General features: G+C 42.9%; 1 protein-coding gene across 14 annotated transcripts in view; it reads left to right on the forward strand.

Moving 5' to 3' along the window:
* RBMS1 (RNA binding motif single stranded interacting protein 1) overlaps window positions 1–26,276 on the forward strand; it is a 1,922,565-nt gene that overhangs the window by 1,798,189 nt on the left and 98,100 nt on the right. For all 14 annotated transcript variants that reach the window (XM_044074729.1, XM_044074739.1, XM_044074730.1 and 11 more), the window contains one exon: window positions 25,370–25,480. In XM_044074729.1, coding sequence (XP_043930664.1) covers window positions 25,370–25,480 — 111 coding nt within the window. The remainder of the gene's footprint in view (window positions 1–25,369; window positions 25,481–26,276) is intronic.

The following is a 26,276-nucleotide window of genomic DNA, read 5'->3' on the forward strand; positions in this document are numbered from 1 at the left end:
TGGTTACAGCTGTGTTCACAATGCCCAGCTACCCTCAGTGGTTACAGAGGTGTTCCCAGCAATGGCCAACTACCCTCTGTGGTTACAGTTGCATTCCCAGCAATGGCCAACTACCCTCTGTGGTTACAGTTGCATTCCCAGCAATGGCCAGCTACCTTCAGTGGTTACAGATGTGTTCAAAATGGCCAGCTACTCTCAGTGGTTACAGATGTGGTCACAATGACCAGTTACCATCAGTGGTTACAGATGCGTTCCCAGCAATGGCCAGCTACCCTCAGTGGTTACAGATGTGGTCACAATGACCAGCTACCGTCAGTGGTTACAGATGCATTCCCAGCAATGGCCAGCTACCCTCAGTGGTTACAGATGTGTTCACAATGGCCAGCTGCCCTCAGTGGTTACAGATGCGTTCCCAGCAATGGCCAGCTACCTTCAATGGTTGCAGATGCATTGCCAGCAATGGCCAGCTACCCTCAATGGTTACAGATGCGTTCCCAGCAATGGCCAGCTACCCTCAGTAGTTACAGATGCGTTCCCAGCAATGGCCAGCTACCCTCAGTGATTACAGATGCGTTCCCAGCAATGGCCAGCTACCCTCAGTGGTTACAGATGCGTTCCCAGCAATGGCCATCTACCCTCAGTGGTTACAGATGCGTTCCCAGCAATGGCCAGCTACCCTCAGTGGTTACAGATGCGTTCCCAGCAATGGCCAGCTACCCTCAGTGGTTACAGATGTGTTCACAATGACCAGCTACCCTCAGTGGTTACAGATGTGTTCACAATGGCCAGCTACCCTCAGTGGTTACAGATGTGTTCACAATGGCCAGCTACCTTCAATGGTTACAGATGTATTCATAATGGCCAGCTACCCTCAGTGGTTATAGATGCGTTCCCAGCAGTGGCCAGCTACCCTCAATGGTTACAGATGTGTTCACAATGGCCAGCTTCCCTCAGTGGTTACAGATGCATTCCTGCCAATGGCCAGCTGCCCTCAGTGGTTACAGATGTGTTCACAATGACCAGCTGCCCTCAGTGGTTACAGATGCATTCCTGCCTATGGCTAGCTGCCATCAGTGGTTACGGATGTGTTCCCATCAGTGCTGCACTTGGGCAGCCTCTTTATTTAGAGACTTTTGTTAAAGATGCTTTAGATTGAGCAGGCATAAGCACAGTAACTGTTAGGTCACTATTTTTTTCCTTGATCTGCAGACTCCATGCTTGCTCAGTGGACTCCGAAGCTAAGCCTACTCTCCTAACATGGTACAAGGTGTCACATCATGCCCATGTAGTGTACTTGCACCTCTGAGACCCTGGGAGCATTTCATAAAAAACATTTATTTATTTTTGTGGAAAAGAGGGTAAACGCTATTGCAGACAGAGTGTAGAGGGATCCCTTCCTTTTTCATGTCTTTTAACACTTTTGTCGAGATACCAGTATCATCAGAGTGCAGGTAATGTTTTATTTAATTTGTACCAGCAAGTCAAGGAGTGGCTTCTCGAACCTGAGAATTGGTCACATCTGGAGCTGGGTCAAGGTTTAGTGTTCTTCTAAGTGGGGCTGCACTTGGAGGAATACCCATGAGTGGTGGATAAGTAGATCTGAAGGTATGCCTTTTCTGTAATGCTGTTGCTAAATGCTAAGCAGCATGAACCAGGGTGCTGTAAGTGGAAGGGTGTGAAGAGAATGTGAACATCCTTGTCTGTTTACATTGGATTATACCAGTGTGAGCACTGTAGAAAACTGTGAGTCTAACACTCCAACAAAAGTGGCACAGCTGAAACTTTTTGTTTTTGCGTCTGACACCATGTTTGGATTTTTATGAAGTTGTGTTTAGCTACCGCCTCTCCAAGTTGTTTTCCCCTCTGACGATTTTGCTGACTTCATCCCAGAGGACATTGCTCTTTCATCTGGCTTCAGCAAGTCTGAAGTGAGGTCAGTGTTTTGGTGTTGTGCACATCAATTTTGTCAGGACCTAAGGCAGATACTTGTACATACCTACAATAAGGGCATCAACAGCAGTGGTGCCTGTGTTTTTTGATAGAAAGAATAAACAGCACATATTACGTTTGTCTGCTCATTTGTGTTTGTGCCGCTAAGAGGTAGGATTTGCAAGGACTTCAAAGTCATGACTACAAGTATTTAACCCATCTCTGTCTGAAACCTGTGACTTCAGCCAGTGGTTATGCAAGCATCAGACACATGATGTGTCCCCTTCTGCCCACAAAGAATGCAGCTCCTGTGATATTTGCTAAGTGTCATGGAGTAGCCCATTAGTGATTGGAAAGGGCCAGTATTGATACTAAATTTCTGTTTGCATTCTGCCTTTGTTTTTTTAAAGAAAGCCTTTTTCTTTGCTGAGTGGGTTGAGGTATCACATAGTATAGTCCTAGTAACTGAGTAAAGTTTCTGTCTTTCACTTGTCATATGTCAAGGGTTAGGGGTCTGAGTAAGTACCTCACTTTGTCTGACTACACTACTTTATCTGCTTTTCTCCTTCAACCATTACCTCTACCTAACTTTATGACCAAATCCACCCTCCTTAGATTTATTATTAGGTCTTCCTTTCATCTACCTCGTCTCTGTTATCACCTCATAAAAGACATGTCCAAATAAAAACCTACTGCCTAATTAATGACCATGTATAATGCACAACTCAAATACTGAGTATTGAATGTGATTGTACATGACAGTGCTGAAATGTTCATTTATTATGATGCTGTATCAAATATCAAGCACATATTATGTTCTGTTGTACTCAGTGTGATCCAGTGTGACTGTTTTCGTGTATATTTGTATGTTCTAATATGTGCGTAATTGTATGTAACAAATCTGTGGAGCTTTTCTCCCTGGGCCTCCACTGAAAATGGGCTTTGTCCCAGTCAGACTTTCCCAGTAAATGAATGATAAATTTATTTATGCATTTATTGTATTTTATTTTACATTTGTTTACCGGGAAAGTCTGACTGGACACAGGCCCTTTTTTAGCAGATGCCTGGGGAGAAAAGCTCCAAGAATAACAAATACGTACAATAGAGAAACAAATACAGCCAAGTGAGAAGCAAATACATACAAGACAGTGATTTCAGACACAATAAGTAGAGCAACAGTAATTTACATAAAAAATGGTTGTTTACGTTTAGTGGGTGTAACCAAATGATTGTGTACAGTTAAACTACCGTTAGTGGTAGGTCATGCTAGTACAGTAAGAGTAATGAGAACAGAGTGAAAAGGAAGAGCAGGTTATCGAGGGGAGTTGCATGTGCAGACCCAGGTGTTAGTAAGCTGCATTTTTAGAAGTTTTTTAAAATTGAAGTGTTGAGGAGTTAGTTACTAGTGAGTTAGGTAGATTATTTACTTAGTCACTTTCAACAACTGGTGCCATTTTCAAACAGCCTTTTCATCCTTATGAAGGGAATTTCTTCTGCTGCCCGACTGCTGTTCGCATTTTTTCCCAGTGAGTACACCCGACTAACCCTGCTTAACTGGATCTCTCAGCCCTTTGCAGCTTCCTTGTGGCAAGAAATGCAAGCGTTCATCTCACCTGCAGGGGACCTGTTTTTTTTTTTATTTATTTTACATTTGTTGACCGGGCTAGTCTAACTGGATACATGTCCATTTTCAGTAGAGGCCCGAGGAGAAAAGCTCCACTGTAACAGTCAACGGTAACACACTAAGAAAAAAATATATACAAGAGGATAACTAAACTACTAAGCAGGAGTTAGCAACTAATTAGCATACAAAACAACAGAAAGCAATTAGTGAATCAAAAACACACAGCAACAACAGCAGTATTTAAATACAGAATTGAAAATTTTTTTTTTTTTTTTTTTTTTTTTATAGCATCTGGACTTGGACTTGACCTATCATGAAGAAAAAAGAACTAAAAATACTACCCGTGCAAGGCATTAGGTAGTGCAAAGTAAGTAGAGGTGTTAGGAGGTAAAACATAAGCAAAGTAAGTAGCGGTAATAGGAGGTAAAATCACAAGAAAGAGGAAGTCACAAGCTGAAGAGAGTCAAGGGGAAAAATTGTAGTGATGGGAGCAGTGATATAAGCTAGCTGGAGACAAGGCAGCGTGAGAGAAGGAGAAGTAATACCTGTCCAGATGATGGGTGTGTACAGTGCAGATAGAGGTAATGGGAAAAGAGGTAAAAAGATGTAGAAGTAGGAAACAAGAGTCAGTCCGGAGAAGAGCAAGGGCAGAGCCAGTGTGATTTGAGGTGGGTCTTTAAATGTTTATTGAAAAGGGGTGTTGAGGTCAAGCTAGTAAGTTCACTAGTGAGCTTGTTCCAGTGTGTACCCACAGCATTTGAGAAAAGGGAGTCACCTGCTTTGTTCTGAGATTTACATGTGGCTACTAGAAGTTTATTAGCTGATCGTAGGGTAGTGAGATTCTTATAGGGGGAAATAAGAGTATTAAGAATAGGTGCATTAGAAGAGAAATGGAGTATCCTGTGGGTAATAGTCAGTTGTTGAAGTAGAATGAGATTTTGTAGTTCAAGCCAACCTAGCTGTCTGAGATTTAAGCAATGATGAGTCCGATATGGGGCACCTGTAGCAAACCTGATAATGTTGTGGTAGGATGAGGCTAGTTTTGATAGGTTTGTTTTTGATAGGTTAATAAAGGTTGGAGAGGCATACAGTAGTGTTGAGATGAGATGTGTTTGAGCTAAAGATATCCTAGTCTCTGGTGTGAGAAATTGTTTAAGTCTATAGAGAGCACCTATTTTTTGTTAACTGTTTTTATAGTTAGATTGATGTGAGCATCAAAGTTTAGTTGATTAACTATTGTGACACCAAGCAGTTTTGTGGTGCTGTCGGGTGATATAAGCGTGCCATTGTTAGAGACAATAGTAAAGGAAATTGGGATGGACTTATAAGTTGGAGTAATCAATAGTAACTTAGTCTTTTTAGGATTAAGGAGGAGACAGATGTGTTTGAACCAATTTTCTGCTGCAGTAAAAACATTTTGGGTACATGAATGTAGTTCAGCAGGAGACATTGCAGTGCAGATGAGTGTAGAGCCATCTGCATACTGAATGCAAGTGGAGGATGGGAGGGAGGTATTCAGGTTATTAATAAAGATGGAGAAGAGGAGGGGACCTAGAATAGAGCCTTGTGGGACTCCAATGGAGACTGGGAGCTGGGAGGATAAATGACTGTCCCAGAGAACTGCTTGTTGTCTATTTGACAGGTAGGAGTTGAACCACTGAATAGCCATTGTGTCAAGAGAAAGGGATTTAAGCATATCAATCAGAAGATGGTGATTTACCATATCGAATGCTTTCGAGAGGTCAAGAAATAATGCAAATGAGTATAGATTATTGTTATGATTTTTGTTGATGGAGTCTGTAAAGGAGAGAAGGGCAGTGGTGGTACTATGGAATGGTCTAAAATCGTGCTGTGAGTCAGCAAGTAGGTTATTATGGAGAAGGTGCTCTAGAAATTGTTGGTGGACACATCGTTCCATGATTTTAGCTAGAGGAGAGAGTAGGGCTATAGGACGGTAGTTTGAAAGTTCAGTTGTATTTCCCCCTTTATGTAAAGGGATGATATGGGAGATTTTCCAGAGAGATGGAATAGTGGATTCGGTTATGGTTCTGTTTATTAAGATGGAGACTGGGAATGCTAGTACCTCTGCAGCTAGCTGCAGATACTCTGCTGGCAGTTTGTCTGCTGAGGGGGTACAAGGTTTAAGTTTTCGGAGTTGGTTGTAAATGAAGGCTATTGATACTGTGAACTTTAAGGAGGGTGTTTTATTATTAGGAGGGTTAAGTCCAAGGGTTGTGGGTGGAGTTAAGGTGTTGGCAAGAGAGGTGACTGTTTCTGAGAAGAAGTTATTGAAGGTGTCAGCAATTTTATTAGGAGGGGTCTGAGATAGGTTGGCAAGGGTGGGTGTTTTGGAGTTTCCAGGGTATAGGAGTTTCTTGATTCCAGACCAAAATTTTTGAGGGTTCTGTTGGGGGTTTTGTTGAAATTTAAAGTAGAAGTTTTTTTGTCAAGGAGTATAAGTTTCTTTGTGGTATTTCTAAGGTGTTTGAACTGTTGGTGGTCAGTGGGGTTTTTTGTGATTCTCCATTTTGCCCAAAGTTTGTTTCTTAGTATCATTTTTTGCTTGGTTTCTTTGGAAAGCCATGGAGCTGCTTTGGACCTTATTTTAATTTGGCGAGATGGGGCATGGCTGTCCAGAATTTGGAAGAATTTATTATTGAAATAAGTGACCGCTTCATTGAGAGGAAGGTCTTTGAGAGGTGCCCAGTTGCAAGCTTTAAGTTCTAAGAGGAAATTGGGAAGGCTGAAATTTTTCTTACTGCGTATAGTTCAATATACTGACTGCGTAGGACTACTATGTTTTTGTTTGGAAATGTATGTAAGGAGGTGGTCACTAATATTGTCAGGGAGTATACCTGTTTTATATGCAAGGGAATTGTTATTTACAAGTATCCAATCAAGAATACTTTTCTTCTTGGTAGGTTTATGTATTCTTGTAGGGAAGTTTATGATTTGTTGGAACGTGTAGAGGTTTATGAGAGAGGTAGGTTTAGTGGAACAGCAGGAGTTCCAATCACTATGGAGATCACCTAAAAGGATAGTTTCCTGTGGGATGGTAGAAGAGAGCCAGCTAAGGATATTTTCAAGTGTATTTATATTTTTCCCGGGAGGGATGTAGCAACACATAATGTACATTGCTTTGTTCTTATTAATCTGAAGTTTGGAGCAAAGGAGTTCAGCATTTGTAGGGGAGGGAGGTTGGGAGTCTATCAGGCTAATTTGTAATTCAGATTTATAAAGTATGGCAACTCCCCCACCTTTTTTGTTTCGCGATCGAGTCTTAAGATACTTTAACCAGGTGGGGTAATTTCATTGTCTTTGATTGCTGGTTTAAGCCAGGTTTCAGTTAGGCAGAGGATGTCAAATGAGTAGAGGTCAATTAGGGCATGGAGCTGGGTGATTTTATTTGTTATACTACGAATATTTAGGTGAGCAACTGAAAGTGAGTTGGGAGAAAAGGGGGATTTCATGGAGTTAGTATTTTGGTCAGTGAGGGTAAGTGGAAAGGAGTTGTTAGGGCCAGGGTTGGGATGTATGTCCCCATGAACCAGTAGGAGCAGGAGAGGGGAGGGAAGTATTTGTGTGTATTTTGAGTAGGTGAGGTAGAGCTTTCTGGTTTTATAGTATTTGTTGTGGTTTATTCGGTGAAATTGGGGAGGAAGGTATGGGGATGATGATGGCAGGGTTAGTTTCATTAATCTTCCTGCTGTACTAGGCAAGTTTCTATAGTGAAACACTTTAGTGCTTATGTGTCAAGTGGCACGCTCACTCACTCAATCAAATAGTGTTGGACTCCCCTACCCTACCCCTGAACTTTATCCCTCCATTCTTCTCTCTTTTTAGCAACTGCTAATATCAAGAGCTGCAAAACTATACAGACCTAATAAAGCAACATGTGTTAGGTTGCTGTTACATGCGTAGGTTTCTTACCTCTAGGAATTGCTACTCTTAACTGCTCCACTGTCTTGAGGCACACTTTAACTGATTGTTTCTACTGTGGTCTGGCAAGCTGCCTCAAGGTTTCCAAGGATCATTTCTGTTCACTCAACCTGTCTTTCCCCTTTCCTTTGCAGCCTGTGTCTCATTGCTAGTGTACTCTAACCCAGCAGTTTAATGCTAAAGATACAGGTCATTTTTATACATTTATCTGCCTAAGCCTCTACTATAATTGTGACGCGTGTGAGTTGTATTAGCCTATTGATTGGTTCCAGATGATATGTACAACAAATAGTGTTTCTGCCCACTATGCTCCCCTCCCTGCCCTCATATCCCACCCGTCCCCAGCACACCTACACTTATTCTAGCCAAACGTCCCTCCCATTACAATCACAACCAACCACACCTGCAACACCAACTCTAACACATGCACCCTTCTTGCACACATTACATTTTACCAAAGCACCATTATACCCCCACCAAACAACTTCCACTGCACAACTGCAGTCACCACTACTCATGCCACACCATCACACTACTCATACAACTCTCACAACAAATACATCCCAATGCACAACCCACTTAAGCTTTCACCTCCATCGCACAAACAAAAAGCATCCATAATGCCTTAAAAACTATCCCGCAACCTACTTTATCTGTCACCCACTTCACCCAAACTAAAAGCTACCCCAAAACTTAAACTAATTCTCTCATTACTAAAACTAACATCCTCAGCCATAACAATACTTGCCCTCAGCGGGGACATCCACCCAAACCCTGGACCCCACAAATCCACCACTGGTAGTCAGCCTAACAACCTCACCCACCCTCAAATTACATCCAGTAGGAAACCAACTGACCTCGTTATTGTAAGCCTAAATATCAGAAGTATAACCAATAAAATCCATGAACTCCACGCTCCCCTGATGTTATAATTCTAACAGAAACCTGGCTCAAACCTCACATTACCAGTGAATGAATTCTCCCTTCAGGCTACAATATCCTAAGACAAGATTAGTTGCACAAAAAAGGAGGTGGTGTAGCTGTAATGTATAAACAGAATCTTAATATTCAAATCCTAAACTTATCGGCCCCCCCAATTGACAAACAAGAAATCTACACCAACCTAAAAGTAAACCAAGACAAGACCATTAACATAATAGGATGCTACTTCCCACCTGGCAACAATATTCCTCCACTAGAAAACCTCCTCAGCTGGGTAAATCATCACCTTCCACAAGAAACCACAATATTAGGTGATTTTAATATAGACTGGCTATCCTGTTCCAACCACCATCCAGCCCACCATCTAAATCTTCATGTTTTTTTCCAACTTATCCAGACACCCACTAGAATAAATAAGAATTCCAGCAAGCATTCTACTCTTGACTGGATACTAGTCAGCAAGAGCCCCGAATCATACACAGCTGGTTGCCTACGGGATAGCCTCAGTGATCAAACCCCAACTTTCCTATGCAAAAAAACACGTATATCAGGCTAAACCCCTTACCTATCAGCAAATACGTAATAAAGTAAACTTTAACCCTGACAACTTCATCTCAGCCCTAAAAAACTGGACTTCACTAAAACACCTCAACCCTGATGACGCTGTCCAGTTTTTCAATACCACCTTCCTTAAAGTCCTAAACACAGATGCACCCACAAGATTTCCTAGAGTTAAAGCCCAGTCCTCCCCATGGCTACAAAAAGCCACTAGATCAGAAATGAAAAACCGAGATAGAGCCTGGAATCACTGGCGCAAGACAAAAAAAACTGTCTGATAGAAATTCTGTGAATTGTGTAACAAAGTCAAAGAATTAATAAAACAGGACAAAATCCTATATTACCAGTCTGCCCTGCACTCCACCCAAAACAATCCTAAACAATTCTGGTCAACCATCAACTCCATCCTCCACCCAGGAAAAGTAGGAACCCCTCCACCAAACAAAACAAACTCCTCTGAAAACATTGCCACCTCTTTCAACACTCACTTCACACAAACTGTTCTATCACTAGCAAAACAACATAACCCCTCTCCGCTACCCCCTCCAACTACACCTGCCCACTGCATTCGCTTTCTCTCCTATCCCTACCTCAAACATAAAAAAACTATCATCGAAACTAAAGCCCACAAAACTAGGCCGACAACCTCCAAGCTGAGTACCTTAAAACTGCAGCTGAAGCCCTAGCCTACCCAGTTGCAATTCTGATTAACCGATCTTTATCTGAAAGCTATGTCCCTTAACAATGGAAAATATCCCACATTATCCTCCTCCACAAAGGTGGGCCCTCCACAGAATTCACCAACTACTGGCCCATAGCAGTTCTGTCTCCTCTATCAAAAATACTTGAGAGATGCATTCACTCTCAAGTTCTAAACCACCTTCTTGCTAACACCCTCCTATCTAACACACAACATGGTTTCCGACCATACCACAGCACAACCACTGCCTTAATTGCTTTCACTAATACAATCCTTCAATATAAAAACAATGGTTATTTCACCTCTGCAACTTTCCTAGACTTATCTAAAGAATTCAACATGGTCTCTCATAAACAACTCATCACTGTCCTCAATACTCTGTCGTTCTCTCAGTCTGTCACAAACTGGTCCCAGAGCTACCTGACTGACAGCCATCAATCCGTTGTTTGGCATAATGATACATCCCCCCCCAACTCCCTGTCTCAATAGGTGTTCCCCAAGGATCCATCCTTGGACTCTTACCTCCATATTCACTCATAATCTAGCCTCTGCTACCAAACCAGTCACTGTCATACAGTACGCAGATGATTCCACCATCATCTGCTCAGCCCACTCCCTTCCTGAACCACTGTCATGCAGTCCGCAGATGATCCCACCATCATCTGCTGAGTCCACTCCCTTCCTGAACCACTGTCATACAGTCCGCAGATGATCCCACCATCATCTGCTCAGCCCACTCCCTTCCTGAACCACTGTCATGCAGTCCGCAGATGATCCCACCATCATCTGCTCAGCCCACTCCCTTCCTGAACCACTGTCATGCAGTCCGCAGATGATCCCACCATCATCTGCTCAGCCCACTCCCTTCCTGAACCACTGTCATACAGTCCGCAGATGATCCCACCATCATCTGCTCAGCCCACTCCCTTCCTGAACCACTGTCATGCAGTCCGCAGATGATCCCACCATCATCGGCTCAGCCCACTCCCTTCCTGAACCACTGTCATACAGTCCGCAGATGATCCCACCATCATCTGCTCAGCCCACTCCCTTCCTGAACCACTGTCATACAGTCCGCAGATGATCCCACCATCATCTGCTCAGCCCACTCCCTTCCTGAACCACTGTCATACAGTCCGCAGATGATCCCACCATCATCTGCTCAGCCCACTCCCTTCCTGAACCACTGTCATACAGTCCGCAGATGATCCCACCATCATCTGCTGAGTCCACTCCCTTCCTGAACCACTGTCATACAGTCCGCAGATGATCCCACCATCATCTGCTCAGCCCACTCCCTTCCTGAACCACTGTCATGCAGTCCGCAGATGATCCCACCATCATCTGCTCAGCCCACTCCCTTCCTGAACCACTGTCATACAGTCTGCAGATGATCCCACCATCATCTGCTCAGCCCACTCCCTTCCTGAACCACTGTCATACAGTCCGCAGATGATCCCACCATCATCTGCTCAGCCCACTCCTTCCTGAACCACTGTCATACAGTCCGCAGATGATCCCACCATCATCTGCTCAGCCCACTCCCTTCCTGAACCACTGTCATACAGTCCGCAGATGATCCCACCATCATCTGCTCAGCCCACTCCCTTCCTGAACCACTGTCATACAGTCCGCAGATGATCCCACCATCATCTGCTCAGTCCACTCCTTCCTGAACCACTGTCATACAGTCCGCAGATGATCCCACCATCATCTGCTCAGCCCTCCCTTCCTGAACCACTGTCATACAGTCCGCAGATGATCCCACCATCATCTGCTCAGCCCCTCCTTCCTGAACCACTGTCATACAGTCCGCAGATGATCCCACCATCATCTGCTCAGCCCACTCCCTTCCTGAACCACTGTCATACAGTCCGCAGATGATCCCACCATCATCTGCTCAGCCCCTCCATCCTGAACCACTCTCATGCAGTCCGCAGATGATCCCACCATCATCTGCTCAGCCCACTCCTTCCTGAACCACTGTCATACAGTCCGCAGATGATCCCACCATCATCTGCTCAGCCCACTCCTTCCTGAACCACTGTCATACAGTCCGCAGATGATCCCACCATCATCTGCTCAGCCCACTCCCTTCCTGAACCACTGTCATACAGTCCGCAGATGATCCCACCATCATCTGCTCAGCCCACTCCTTCCTGAACCACTGTCATACAGTCCGCAGATGATCCCACCATCATCTGCTCAGCCCACTCCCTTCCTGAACCACTGTCATACAGTCCGCAGATGATCCCACCATCATCTGCTGAGTCCACTCCCTTCCTGAACCACTGTCATACAGTCCGCAGATGATCCCACCATCATCTGCTCAGCCCACTCCCTTCCTGAACCACTGTCATACAGTCCGCAGATGATCCCACCATCATCTGCTCAGCCCCTCCCTTCCTGAACCACTGTCATACAGTCCGCAGATGATCCCACCATCATCTGCTCAGCCCACTCCCTTCCTGAACCACTGTCATACAGTCCGCAGATGATCCCACCATCATCTGCTCAGCCCACTCCCTTCCTGAACCACTGTCATACAGTCCGCAGATGATCCCACCATCATCTGCTCAGCCCACTCCCATCCTGAACCACTCTCATGCAGTCCGCAGATGATCCCACCATCATCTGCTCAGCCCACTCCCTTCCTGAACCACTGTCATACAGTCCGCAGATGATCCCACCATCATCTGCTCAGCCCACTCCCTTCCTGAACCACTGTCATACAGTCCGCAGATGATCCCACCATCATCTGCTGAGTCCACTCCCTTCCTGAACCACTGTCATACAGTCCGCAGATGATCCCACCATCATCTGCTCAGCCCACTCCCTTCCTGAACCACTGTCATACAGTCCGCAGATGATCCCACCATCATCTGCTCAGCCCCTCCTTCCCGAACCCCCGTCATACAGTCCCCAGATGATCCCACCATCATCTGCCCAGCCCACTCCTTCCTGAACCACTATCATACAGTCCGCAGATGATCCCACCATCATCTGCTGAGTCCACTCCTTCCTGAACCACTGTCATACAGTCCGCAGATGATCCCACCATCATCTGCTCAGCCCCTCCTTCCTGAACCACTGTCATACAGTCCGCAGATGATCCCACCATCATCTGCTCAGCCCCTCCTTCCTGAACCACTGTCATACAGTCCGCAGATGATCCCACCATCATCTGCTCAGCCCACTCCTTCCTGAACCACTGTCATACAGTCCGCAGATGATCCCACCATCATCTGCTCAGCCCACTCCTTCCTGAACCACTGTCATACAGTCCGCAGATGATCCCACCATCATCTGCTGAGTCCTCCTTCCTGAACCACTCTCATGCAGTCCGCAGATGATCCCACCATCATCTGCTCAGCCCCTCCTTCCTGAACCACTGTCATACAGTCCGCAGATGATCCCACCATCATCTGCTCAGCCCCTCCCTTCCTGAACCACTGTCATACAGTCCGCAGATGATCCCACCATCATCTGCTCAGCCCCTCCTTCCTGAACCACTGTCATACAGTCCGCAGATGATCCCACCATCATCTGCTCAGCCCACTCCCTTCCTGAACCACTGTCATACAGTCCGCAGATGATCCCACCATCATCTGCTCAGCCCACTCCCTTCCTGAACCACTGTCATACAGTCCGCAGATGATCCCACCATCATCTGCTGAGTCCACTCCCTTCCTGAACCACTGTCATACAGTCCGCAGATGATCCCACCATCATCTGCTCAGCCCACTCCCTTCCTGAACCACTATCATACAGTCCGCAGATGATCCCACCATCATCTGCTCAGTCCACTCCCTTCCTGAACTTCAAAAGACCACACAGGAAGCCTTTTCCTCAGTTGAAACTTGGCTTTCAGATGCATAATTAATACTTAAACCAAATAAAACAAAACTCCTCATCTTCCAACCCACCAAACACAATCTAAACACCCACCAATTTAATATTAAAGCCAATGACAACACCATTATCCCCCCAACAGACCACACCAAACTACGTGAAGTTAAAATTGACAATAACCTCAAGTTTGACATCCACATCTCGTTAACCATAAAAAAGTGCACAGAAAAATAGGAGCTTTATACAGAAATAAGCAATTCCTCACTAAAACAGCCAAGATTTCAGTTGCAAATAGCCACCTTATCTCTATGCCTCTCCAATATTTACCAACCTAAGGGAAAGTGAGTTAGGTAAACTTGAAGCGTGCTACAACAAAATAGCAAGGTTTGCCACTGGCGCAAACTACCGTAACCACCACTGATCCTCACTTACTGAACTAGGCTGGCTAGAATTCCCTCACCTCCTTCAGTGGTACCAACTCTCACTCGCCCACAAACTACTAAATCATCCTTTAAAAGTCCCCTCCCTCCAAAATCTACTCCAACCCTATCATACCACCAGACCACTACGCTCCAGCAACAAAAATGAATTACAGGTAACTAGTACCAGGAACTCTGCTGGAGAAGCTGTCTTCTCCTACTCCATAGCAAAATTATGGAATACCCTTCCTCACACTATAACTTCTGTGTCATCATGCACTAACTTCAAAGCTGCTCTAAAGTCTCATCTAAAAGAGCACTGGGCATGCCCCTGTAACAAACCTCTCTAACATCTCTACCCCAACATCTATAATCCCTTTCTTCCACCCCTCTAACTACCTAGGATTGCTGCCAAATACATTGCTTGTAAACCTATATCTCAGCTGTAATCTTAGCCACTGTTATTCAAGGGTAATAGCTGCTAGCTCAGCTATTAAAATACTTGCTAGTCTTTATGGCAGCAATGATATTAGTGTTGTACCATTTAACTAAATACTTAATTTCATTTTGAACTATAATTGTTTACTACTATTGTTAAACAAAACCTACCTATACTTCTTGTAATTAATTGTTGTTTTTATTGTGGAGCTTTTCTCCCCAGGCCTCCGCTGAAAAAGGACCAGTGTCCAGTCGGATTTTCCCGGTCAACAAATGTAAATAAATAAATAAATTCCAGTGTTTGCAGATGTATTTGGAAAAAAGTGATTCACCTGCTGAATTGTTAGCTTTGGTGGTGTGCAGAAGTAGTTTGTTTCTGGAGCGAATGGGGTCTTGAGGAGGAATATGGCTGAATGAGATCTCTGAGCACAGGTTTTTTTTCTGATTGATAAGAGTATTTTGCGGGCAAAGGCAAGTTGACTAAAGAGAAGAAGCTGAGGAAGTTCAAGCTACTTGAGTTGCTTAAGTGATGTGGCTTGTATGAGGTATTAGTGGCAAACTTGGAGATTTTATTGTAACAGGCTCCATGTGTGGCTAGATCTGTCTTGCGGAGGTGGGTTAAGATTGGAGAGGCATACAGGAGAGTTAAGAGGAGGTGGGTTCCAGCAATGGCGGCTTCTGTGTTATTTGTTAGAAATCTGTTGTTTCTATATAGGAGACCTAGTTTTTTATGAACTTTTTAAATGGATTGGGCCATGTGAATATCAAATTTCAGGTTATTGTCAATTTCCACTTCTAGTAATTTGGTAAGGTTTGTTAAATAAAATAAATAAATAAAAATGATCCATTTAAGATATATTTAATATATGACCCATTTTTGTATCTTCCTTGCTTTTTTAAAACTTCATTACCTTCTCTTTTTAAGTAGTTATGCCCATCTGAATTGTTAACACCTGTCCTTTGCATACACAGACTGAAGTTAAGAAGCCGCACAAAGAGCTAATCCTTTCACCATGCTCAAGTTCCTGTGTTCAACCCCGATGGTCACACTCCTGAACCACTTCTTTTTATGACAGTGTATCCTTGCACTTTGCTACAGAGCCCTGTGTCATGTGGATATCTGCCTTGAGTGCTTAAAAAATGCTTAGTACATCAAGTACACCCCCAAAAATGTCATCAGTGTTTTAGTAGTTGTCGACACTATAAGGCAAATGGCTTCCTACAGCCAAAGACCTCTGTAGAACCAGTTACCCATCAGTGGACTTGTATTTTTTTCTTTTCAAATTATTATTGAAGGAGAGTATAATTTCAAAAAGGCTTTATGGACTTCAGCTACTAATGTGCTATTCCTTCACTGATGACTTCATAAAGCTTGGAAATCACTAGATGCCAGTTGCCTTTGTACTGTTTTGAGATCCTTGTATACATTTAAGTGATACAGCCTTTTTTGTTTGGAGTGGAAATTTCGTTGTAGAACTGCTTTACACGTCTAGGTATTCATCAGTGATAGGGCGGAAACACGACTTGTTTACACTACCTGATATTACCTTGTAAAACATGAATAAGGTGCGAGTTTCCAAGTCTTTTTTCTGTTGTTTTCCTTCTTTCTGTTTGGCTGCAGTGTAAAGTGCTGCAGCTAAAACAGGCCCTGATAGAGTTTATAAATACATTGCAATATCATATAAACTCTTGTTCATATCACAGCTAAACAGTGTTTCATAGTTTAAGCTTTGCATGCTTTGGAGCACAGGGAATTACATTGCTGTGCAGAGAGCTATTTATTTTCTCAGCTGCTAGGCGCAGTGATGTCAGGAAATAGTGGAGTAAAAGCTCCTGGGTGCTTGCAGCATTGCTTGTATGGCATTTGTAAAGCCAGGTTAATACCCTTATAAGAAATTACCCATTGATGGGCTGCTGTGGAAGCTGGTATTACTCGAGGAAAAAAATGTCTTTTCTTTTGCTGTTTACTATTACTTTATGCCTTTGATGTCACAGTTACTTGTCCTTCTGAAAGTCATATGCTTTCAAGCTCATATGCCTGCAGTTGGCAGGTGTCCAAGAAGGCAAGGTAGGCGTTTGTTTTGAAACCATCAGTAAATTGCCACTCTGTTCCTATGTGCACTGTTTTTACTGCTTGGGCATTTCCCTGTTGTCTGCACGCTCTACCAGCTGTCAGGGAAATGTGCAAACCTTCACATTTGTACAGCCTTAAAACGTACAGCACAGACGTGAGCCTGGTTTTACATATGAGATAAAGTGAAAAGCAGTAATGCTTCTTCTTTCTTTCCTTCCTTAATAAAACCATTTTAGTGGATAATATTGAAGTATGGCTATCTCTTCTGTCTACAGGAAAGACTCCAGGTGATACTCAGAGTGGGCATTTCTGTACTATTCATTTTGCAGTACATCTGTGGGATATTATATTGTCCAAGCCCATCACCTCCCCGTTGATTACTGCAGGTAAAAAGGGAACAGTAGGAGGTTTGTTACTTGCAGAAGGTACCTCCTTGTGTGAACTAACCATAGATTAATGTTCCTGTCAAGGTCTGTGTGAACTGCGGTGTACTTAAAGAAACAGCCTTTTTAGCTTCCTTTGTATTCTCTGCCATCTAGTGGAAGATGTGTAGTTTGCAGGTGTAGTCTATTTTAAATGTAAAATTAAAAAAATAAACTAGTGGCCTTAAAACTTCGTTGATGAGCTCAGTCACTATAATTATCAAAAGCCATGAAACCCAGGTAGTGTTCCAAAGCAACAAGCCTTTATTCATCACAGACAAGCGATCCTCAGTAACAAAAAATCAGAAGTATTTTAACAATGTTAAACATATCAGCTTTTATATACGTAAAAGTAGGTGTGGAAAATGTACGTATTGTTTAATTTTAAACCAGCCTGTTCACGGCAGACAGCTTAAACAAGGCCATAAAAGTGCATTTTAGAGTAACAAGTACCCACCCCACACGTTGCTGCTGATTAGATCAAACTAAATCCTAGTTAAGGAAAATACTCCCTATCTGTTTGCAACCCACATTCCAAAATTGGGTATTACGAAAAGCGGGAAATCACATAAAAAGACTTTTAACTAAAATTGCTTTTGGCTACCCAATACAGTAAAGCTTTCATCAGGTCTTTAAGAAGAATTAAAATTAAGAGAAAAATCACAACTATCTAGCCATAAATGTAATCTTAACTAAAACATACATCTGTCTAATGAATGTTATCTAGTAAATACCCATCCATGTGTATTAGTGTGCATAAAAAATAAGTAATTAATAGCTCAGAAAAAGTGTTAGTGCTTTACAAAAAAAAAAACTGTCATGACAGTTTTCATGTTTACAGCCCCAAACATTTATACAATGAAAAACTAGTAGGAAAAAAAAACACACAAAAATACATAAAACAGTGGATGAAATAAACTAGTTGTTGTGTCTTTCGGCTTTTCCCGGTTAGGGGTCGCCACAGCGGAACTCCGGTCCGCTAATGATTGGCAGTAGATTTTTATGTGCCGAGTTGCCAGCTCTGACGTACAACCTTCAGCTAAGGTACGCCCATTCATGCATGTCTCCACACAGAAGATGCTCTAGCTGAGAATCGAACAGGACAACGTCTTTCTGTGAGGCGACAACGCTACCGCAGCACCACCACTGCAGTGTGGATGAAGTAAACTAGTAATGTATAAAATTGTGCATTAGTGTCCACCAGTATGGTAAATGGGGGAATTATACCAGTACTACATGGTAATAATGGCATGAAAAATGTGTGTTTTAAATTTACCATTTAAATCTTGTGTCATGCAATAAATCTTATCAAAGCAGAATTGAGGCTAAAGTAACTAAACATATATACAGTTATATATGTTCTGCACATAATTTTTGTTATTGTTTAGTATATTTTTAGTTGAAAAAAATATTTCCTGAAAAAATTCCCTAAAAAACCTTTACAGACTGTGTGGTAGCTTGCCTAAATTGAATACACTCTTACTAGAGCAATAATAAAGTTCTGATTTCCTGAGTGCATTTAATTTCAACTGCCAGCATAATTCCTTTTTCTCCAAAACACCATTGACGTCCCTATCAAGCTCACCCATCTCCACACAGTCCAGAATAATGAATTTAAACCAGAATGTATGGGGTGTTCGGATAAGGCGTTCCTTTGGCATTTATGTCTCATCAGAAAGATGACCTGAAATCCTCCTTTTTCAATTTATTCATAGTCTTACCCACATAAAATGAGGGGCTGTCATTGCACACGACCCTTTGTACAACTTTTTTGGTATTACAGTCACCACCTGCTGAAGATTTGTCATTGTTCAAATTTTGGGATGTGACGTTTTCCACTTGGCTTTTGCAGTGGAATTTCTTGGAAGTTCTAATTTACAAACGTAAGTGTTGCAAGCACATCAGACAATTTACAGGTCCCCTTCATTTGGCAGAAATGTACTGCAGGAGTGTTAAAACGGGTGACTAGAAACATAGTAAGGTAGATAGAGTAAGGTAAACGAGTGTCTGGCAATAGAGATGACCCTCTCAGAGGGAAGTTTGCTTTCTCGTGTTAAATCATTTCTATACCTGCTCTCAGTTCTGTATCTGTTATTATAAATGCTTCGCAGACTTAGAACCTTTCACCTCTTGGCTATTCCTTTTTCTGACACCTTTAACATAGTTTTCACAATATTTGATATTTTCTTCATAGAATTTATATGGCAAGAGTCATTTTTTTCTTAACTTAGCGCTGATGTCTGTTTTTGAACTGGACAAGAGGAGAGGGAATCACCTTACTTATTTCTTCAACGTTTTGTATTTCCTTTTGCTACATTTACTCCTGTTTGTAACATTCCTCTCCAGCCTTCTGCTTTTATGTATGCCCACAGGCTGCCATGCTTTAGCAGTGAGCTGTTGCATTTAAAATAGAAATTCTTTCCTGACCTTCTGATCTAATTGTCTGTCATTTCTTAAGTCCCTTGACAGTTGTGCCAAAGTGTACTCGCGTCGTGTTTTTAGGAACTTTCATCATCATCTTCTTCTCACCAGACAGGAATGCTAGTCTTTTCCCTTCCTGTACTACCGTAGCCCCAAATGTTTTCCTTTAGTTAAAGTTTTTAGTGCCACAAGTTCCCCTCCTAGAGCTAATGTTTGATCTTTACCCTGCCTGTTCCTTTATTTCTCCTGTCTTTACTTATTTTTTGTCTCTTTCCAAACTCCTGTGTCCTTAATTTTCCATGTAATGGATTTTCGGCTTAAAAGGTAGACTGGAAATTTGGAAATCACATTGTATTTCTGTTGTCCTCGTCCAGCTTCCATATGTTATATTTCCAGTAATGTACGTTCTTTTTTTTCCCTCTTTCTTCTAGGTGTGATTTGCACTGGCCATCTCCGATCTACACGTGGTTTCCCTTACTTTAGGACACACAGCATATTCCTCCATACTTGACTTAGCATTACGTTTAAGAGCACGACTCTTTTTCATGTTCTACTTACCCCAGTCTCAAATTATTGCTTCTGTTAAATCACTGCTGTGCGCTGGCAGTGTCTTAGAAAACTGAAGTTTGCTTTGTTGCAGGTGTTTTGAGGTCACACAACTTATAATGTACAAGAAGAGGAAAAAGTTTTTTTTTTTCTTTTTCTTTTGCTCTTATTTGTGAAACCTCAGAGGTGTTGTGCATAAAGATTAGGGGTGAGGTCGTCAGAGCCCTTACACTGATGTATGCAGGAGACACAGCCCCTGAACAGAAATGATTGCTCTTTAGTGTTTTGCACTGCTTCGTACATTGATTTGTTGTGTTTGAGTTTAGGTTTAGGTGTTGTAGTTGCAGTGTTTTGTATTTCATTTCATTTAAGGTTGAGATGATGTTTCTTAGTGAATCCCCATGTATCATTTTTGTTTGTGCACATTTTTTGGGATATTCCATGTATGTATGTAAAGATCTAATAGCTTCCTGTTTTAGTGGGTGCACTGGAGCGACCCACCCATCAAACAGGGGACTGAAACTTGTATCTGACAAATTGCTGGTTGGGGGAAGTTACCGTACTACTTTCTCAGCTTCGCTAGCAGTCATTTTTGTTCTAGAGATAATCCTTGTCTGTATGTGCTAATAATTGCCTTCATGGCCACCGGAGATTGAGACCCTTGCCTTACAGGGAGTCCCCCCCCCCATTTCCTTTAAGGCTAGATCTTCTGACCTGGATTACCATAATAGTTCTTATTCTGTTGAATGAGATCCTGTGATCATCGGCTTAGGTTTTCTTGAGGTGTGGGCTGGAGGCTTGCACAAAAGCCAAGTCAGTACTGAGCCTCTGTGGATCCTTTTTGCATTTGGGGAAACATGAGCTCCCCCTCTTCCTGTGTTGCAGCTGGACTGAATGCGAGATGTTGAAATGTTTTGTGCCTTGCGTGGTGGGGGCCCTGCATTGTATCTGGACTGAATGCAAGGTGTTGAAATGTTTTGTGCCTTGTATGGGATCTTGCATTGCAGCTGCACTGAATGCGAGGTGTTGAAATGTTTTGTGCCTTGTGCGGGGGTCATGTGTTGCATCTGGACTGAATGCGAGGTGTTGAAATGTGTTGCGCCTTGTGTGGGGGTCTTGAATTGCAGCTGGACTGAATGCGAGGTGTTGAAATGTTTTGTGCCTTGTGTGGGGGTCCTGTGTTGCAGCTGGACTGAATGTGAGGTGTTGAAATGTTTTGTGCCTTATGTGGGGGTCCTGCATTGCAGCTGGACTGAATGTGAGGTGTTGAAATGTTTTGTGCCTTGTTTGGGGTCTTGCATTGCAGCTGGACTGAATGCAAGGTGTTGAAATGTTTTGTGCCTTGTGTGGGGGTCCTGCATTGCAGCTGCACTGAATACGAGGTGTTGAAATGTTTTGTGCCTTGTGTGGGGTCCTGCATTGTATCTGGACTGAATGTGAGGTGTTGAAAAGTTTTGTGCCTTGTGTGGGGGTCCTGCATTGCGTGGGAGTCCTGCGTTGCAGCTGGACTGAATGCGAGGTGTTGAAATGTTTTGTGCCTTGTGTGGAGTCTTGCATTGGAGCTGGACTGAATGCGAGGTGTTAAAATGTTTTGTGCCTTGTATGGGAGTTCTGCGTTGCAGCTGGACTGAATGCGAGGTGTTGAAATGTTTTGTGCCTTGTGTGGAGTCTTGCATTGGAGCTGGACTGAATGCGAGGTGTTAAAATGTTTTGTGCCTTGTATGGGAGTTCTGCGTTGCAGCTGGACTGAATACGAGGTGTTGAAATTTTTCTGCCTTGTGTGGGGTCCTGCGTTGCAGCTGGACTGAATGTGAGGTATTGAAATGTTTTTTACCTTGTGTGGGCTTAGAATTAATGATGCTCATCATGTTTCACTGTTACAATAATAATAATTAGGATTTCCTGCTATGGAAACCCTTCTGTGGCTTGAATACCAGAGATTTGATCCTCTCCTCCAGACCCAGCAGATGCCCTCCCCTTCAAAGTCAGGATATTGGGACATAAAGTGTTATCAGCTGGCTCCATTTCCTCAGTTCTTTCTTGCTGTCAAAGCCTGATCCAGCTTTCGTGTAGCATTTCAGTTGGTCCAAAGTCTGAGACCGAGCACCACAAGCTAAGTACCCCATTGGGTAACTTTTTTTATATATATTGTAGGGTAAACGCTCAGTTAAATGGAACTTAAGCAACTGGCAAAAAAATACAGTACAATTTTCATCTGTTCTGTCTCCCCCCCCCCCCCCCCCGCAGAAACTTACCTTATGTTTTTAGAGTTTTAGAGTTCATTTATGCTGCAGAAGTTTCTAGAATGTCAGCTGTTTCAGGATCTGTTATTGGCGGGCATGCCTGGTTAAGAGTATAGTCCTTGTCTGATCTTGTTAAGACAAATCATTGATGTGCCTTAGACAAAGAATTTTATGTTTGAAACAGTACTCAGTGTATTTCAAAGAATGGAGGACCAGGCTAAGTCCTTGCAAACTGTTAAAAATTCTTACAAATGCAGCCTCCGGGGTTCACTTTAAGTTACTGTACAAAGTCCTGGTCCTTTCTTGGCCCACAGTCCAGACAAAAGAGCAGAAATACCAGGAGAGAAAGACAACAAAGAAGATGGCAAGTTGAGCATAGAAATAGTAGATCCCAGTCCCAGGGATCCGGCAGGGAGCAGCTATGATTCAGAAGAGCATTCCACTGTAGCTCTCCCACCCCATTCCCAGCCCTTTTTCCCAACTGTAAAGCAGTGAGGCAGACTTTCCCTTTTTATAACATGGTGGCAAAGCATCATTCAAGACAGATGTGTGCTTCAAGTCACAAGGACAGGTTACAATCTGCTGTCCACTTCTCTTCCAGAATTCACAGGCCTTCACTCTATTCCAAAAGGACAGCTTGGAGACTTGCAGGCTCAGGTAGGATCTCCACAGGCTCAAGGCTGTGTAGATGGGGTTGGCATAATGGTTAAGGTGTTTATCTCACAAACACAAGATACAGGGTTTGATTCTCACCTTTGGGAAAACTGGCTAGGCTTAAAATGGCTTGCAAGGACAACTAGCCTAGTACTAAACTATAAAATAAATAAAAATAAGTACAACCAGTCTCTCCAAGAGAGTTAAAAAACATTTTGGAGTTCAGTTAAAATCTAAAATAACTCAACCTCATACTCACAAACAGGCTGGTTTTCTTGGGGGTCCATTAAACCCCAGCAAGCAAATGGCTTTTATTCCTCAGGAAAATATCAATTTTCTGACCCATTATTCCAGAAGGTTACTCTTTTTTACCAGGGAACGTCTGAGAGCCCTCAGTTACATTGTGCCATGGATTTTGATGATACCCTTAGCAAGCTTTGCATGAGGAAAATACAGAGGTACATGAAAAATGAGGGGGTGCCGGCACCCCTCCCCCCCAGAGCTTCAGCATCAAGCGATTTCCTTACATAAAAGAGAGTTGTTATTGTGGATAGATGCTTGTAGATAGAACTAAAGAGTAGCCTTCTGCTGGTAGTTGGGTCACAAAGTGACCAAAACAGATGCCTCAGATCTTTCTTGGGGCACCTACACAGACAAATTCCAGGTGCAAGGCAGGTGGGACAGCAGTTTTATAAAGTGCCATATCAATAGCAAGTGAAGAACAGTACATAGGGGCATAATAACATTCAAACAAAAATGGAAACCAGGTACTCTGTTGATAAAAGACCGTCAACACCACAGTGGTGTGGTACAAAACAAGCAGGGTGGCCCACTCCTACCCTCTCTGTTGTACAACCATTCAGCTTTGGGAAGCACCTTGGAAGATGGGTTTATTCTAGTGACCTGGCAGATCGTCTGAGCAGGTCACTGTTAAATCCTCATGAATGGATGTTTAAAAAGCTCATCTTCAAGGAAAGCACAGAAACGTTGGTGCAGCACAAGTAGATTTTTCACCTTTCAAAAGAAAACAAGCAAGCAAAATAGTACTTTCAAGGGCCTCCGAGCACAGGGCCTGGAGGGCAGGTGTTGTCTCCTTCCCACGGGCAGATCTATTTCTGCATGCCTTTCCTCTCATACCCCTCATCTCCAGGGTACTAATAAAGATCAGGGAAGAAGGGCTGAGTGTGAGTCTGGTAGCACCTTTCTGCCCCAAAACAACACTGATTTCCCCTGTATATTAAAACCGGTTGTTGCCACAATAGGTGGCCTGGATAATATATTCCTTATTACACAGGGCCAGCTCTTTAATAAGGACGTCTTGATTATCTTGAAAGAGCCCAGGAAACCTATTACCAGAAAATCATGCATGTCAGAATGGAAGAGAGTCACTGCATAGTGTTAGTCTTAGGGCCAATAACCATCACTAGCTAATATTCCTCTAGTACTAATCTGTCTGGTGGACGTTCTCCCCAAAGGACATTCTCACTCTTCAGTTAAGATCCATGCCTCCACTGTATCTGCCTTGCCCCCATCTTCAGACACCCTTATTTTCAGAACTAAGAGTAAAACTGTTCCTAAGGGGTATCATCCACCTAAGGCCTCCTGGAAGGGCTCTTTCTCCTCCTTGGGATCTCCCATTTTGTATTGGAGAAACGTAGCCTTCCATCATTTGAGCCTGCAGTCTCATCAGGCATCACCTTTTCCACTTGATGAAAAAACACTTTCTTAGTAGCCGTCACATTAGCTGGTAGGACGTCAGAATTACAAGCAGTCATAAGTAAAGACACTATTCTCAGATTCTACAAAGACACAGTCTGCTATGTGATAGTGTCCCTTCCTGGTGGCTCCTTATTTGGGTGTTCCCGTTCTCCACATTTGGGCAAGGAAGGTATACGACTCTGCAAAAGGTCTTCAAGTTTTCCACTTTTGTTGAGAAAGTAGTTTCTGTCGCTATGCAACATGACTAGAGAAAAACATTTCTAATGCCTCTGCATAGAAATTCCCAAGTGTTGATTAGAAGGTGATGTTCTGCTTAGTCAGTTAGAAGATGATGTTCTGCGTAGTCACTCTAACATTGGTTAATGTAGGCGTATGGAGCCCATTGTTTAAGGCACTGGTAGTGTGGTAGGAGAGGCAGTTAAAACTGCATAATAAGGCTGTTCTTATAAGACTCTTACAGACTTAAATTAAGTAAAGCAACTTCATTCTTAGTTGTAAGCCTCATGGCACCTGTTGTTTATTATTTTGCAAGTGAAGAAGCACACAACTTGTCTGCAGTCACACATTGTGGTAGTGGAGGACATTGGTATAACACTTAAGGTTTCAGCATAGTTATCAATTACATTATTGGTACGTTGCTGGGATTAAGAAAGTCTCCCTTCCTGTTTACTTCTTAAAAGGATGAAGTAGATTGGTGCTGTACATGCAAATAAAGATGTGCATTTGTCACATTTCAGTGTTTGCAAGTGGTTGGTTGTGCTTCATCCATATTAAGCCATGTTGTGCTTAGGATTTTTTGCATCAGTAAAATGCTCGTTCTAGGTTTTGAAAGGATTGGTGTCTAAAACAAATATGCTTTTAGTATTTTTAACATTATTTTTTCTTTCAGAGCGCAGTAATTTCGCCCTCTATGGACCACACCATGTCATTGCAGCCAGCATCCATGATAACGCCACTGACACAGCAAATGAGTCACCTTTCATTAGGTAGTACTGCAACGGTAAGCTACAGAGTAATCGATGAGTAAAGTTGTTAGCGTGTGTGTGTGTGTGTGTGTGTGTGTGTGTGTGTGTGTGTGTGTGTCACGGGGTGTGTGTGTGCATGTGTGCCTTGTGTGTGCGTGTGTGCATGTGTGTATGCACACGCGTGTGTGTGTCTGTGTGTGTGTGTGTGCGTGTGTATGTGCGTCTGTGAGTGTGTGTGTGCATGTATGTGCGTCTGTGTGCGAGTGTGTGTGCATGTGTGTGTGTGTGTGTGCGCATATGTGTGCGTGTATGTGCATATGTGTGTGTGTGTGTGTGTGTGTGTGTGTGTGTGTGTGTGTGTGTGTGTTCAAAGAATAGAGTTTGTATAATTAGAACATACAGCTGATCAACCAGTTACATTTTTGAATTGTAGTTGAAGTTACTTAAAACCATTGTCATTTTTAAAGACAGCATTGTCAAAGGCTTGATGAGTCCTTAGAATATAGAGCACTGCGTGAAATGTGTTCTCTAGTATGAATTTCATCTGATGAGTCCCTTTTCTGAAACATTCTGGATCATTCTCACAAAACATTTTATTGGTACAAGGGATACTTTTGACTATAGATCAAAGGATATGGACAGACAATAATTCACAAAAATGTTGTTAAGCATAAGCAGCAGAAAACTGGGCACAGACTGCTTAACACAAGACTTCTGCACCCCCCCCCCTCCCATTCACAAATGTATTTTGCAAGTCCGATGCGATGTCAGAAACTACGTAAGTTTACTGAGATATTGTCTCAGTCAGTGATACAGTACTGGCGTATCGCA

This window comes from Protopterus annectens, chromosome 6.part0 (assembly GCF_019279795.1).
Source record: "Protopterus annectens isolate FY-2018-M chromosome 6.part0, PAN1.0, whole genome shotgun sequence".
In the NCBI taxonomy this organism is placed as follows: Eukaryota; Metazoa; Chordata; order Ceratodontiformes; family Protopteridae; genus Protopterus; species Protopterus annectens.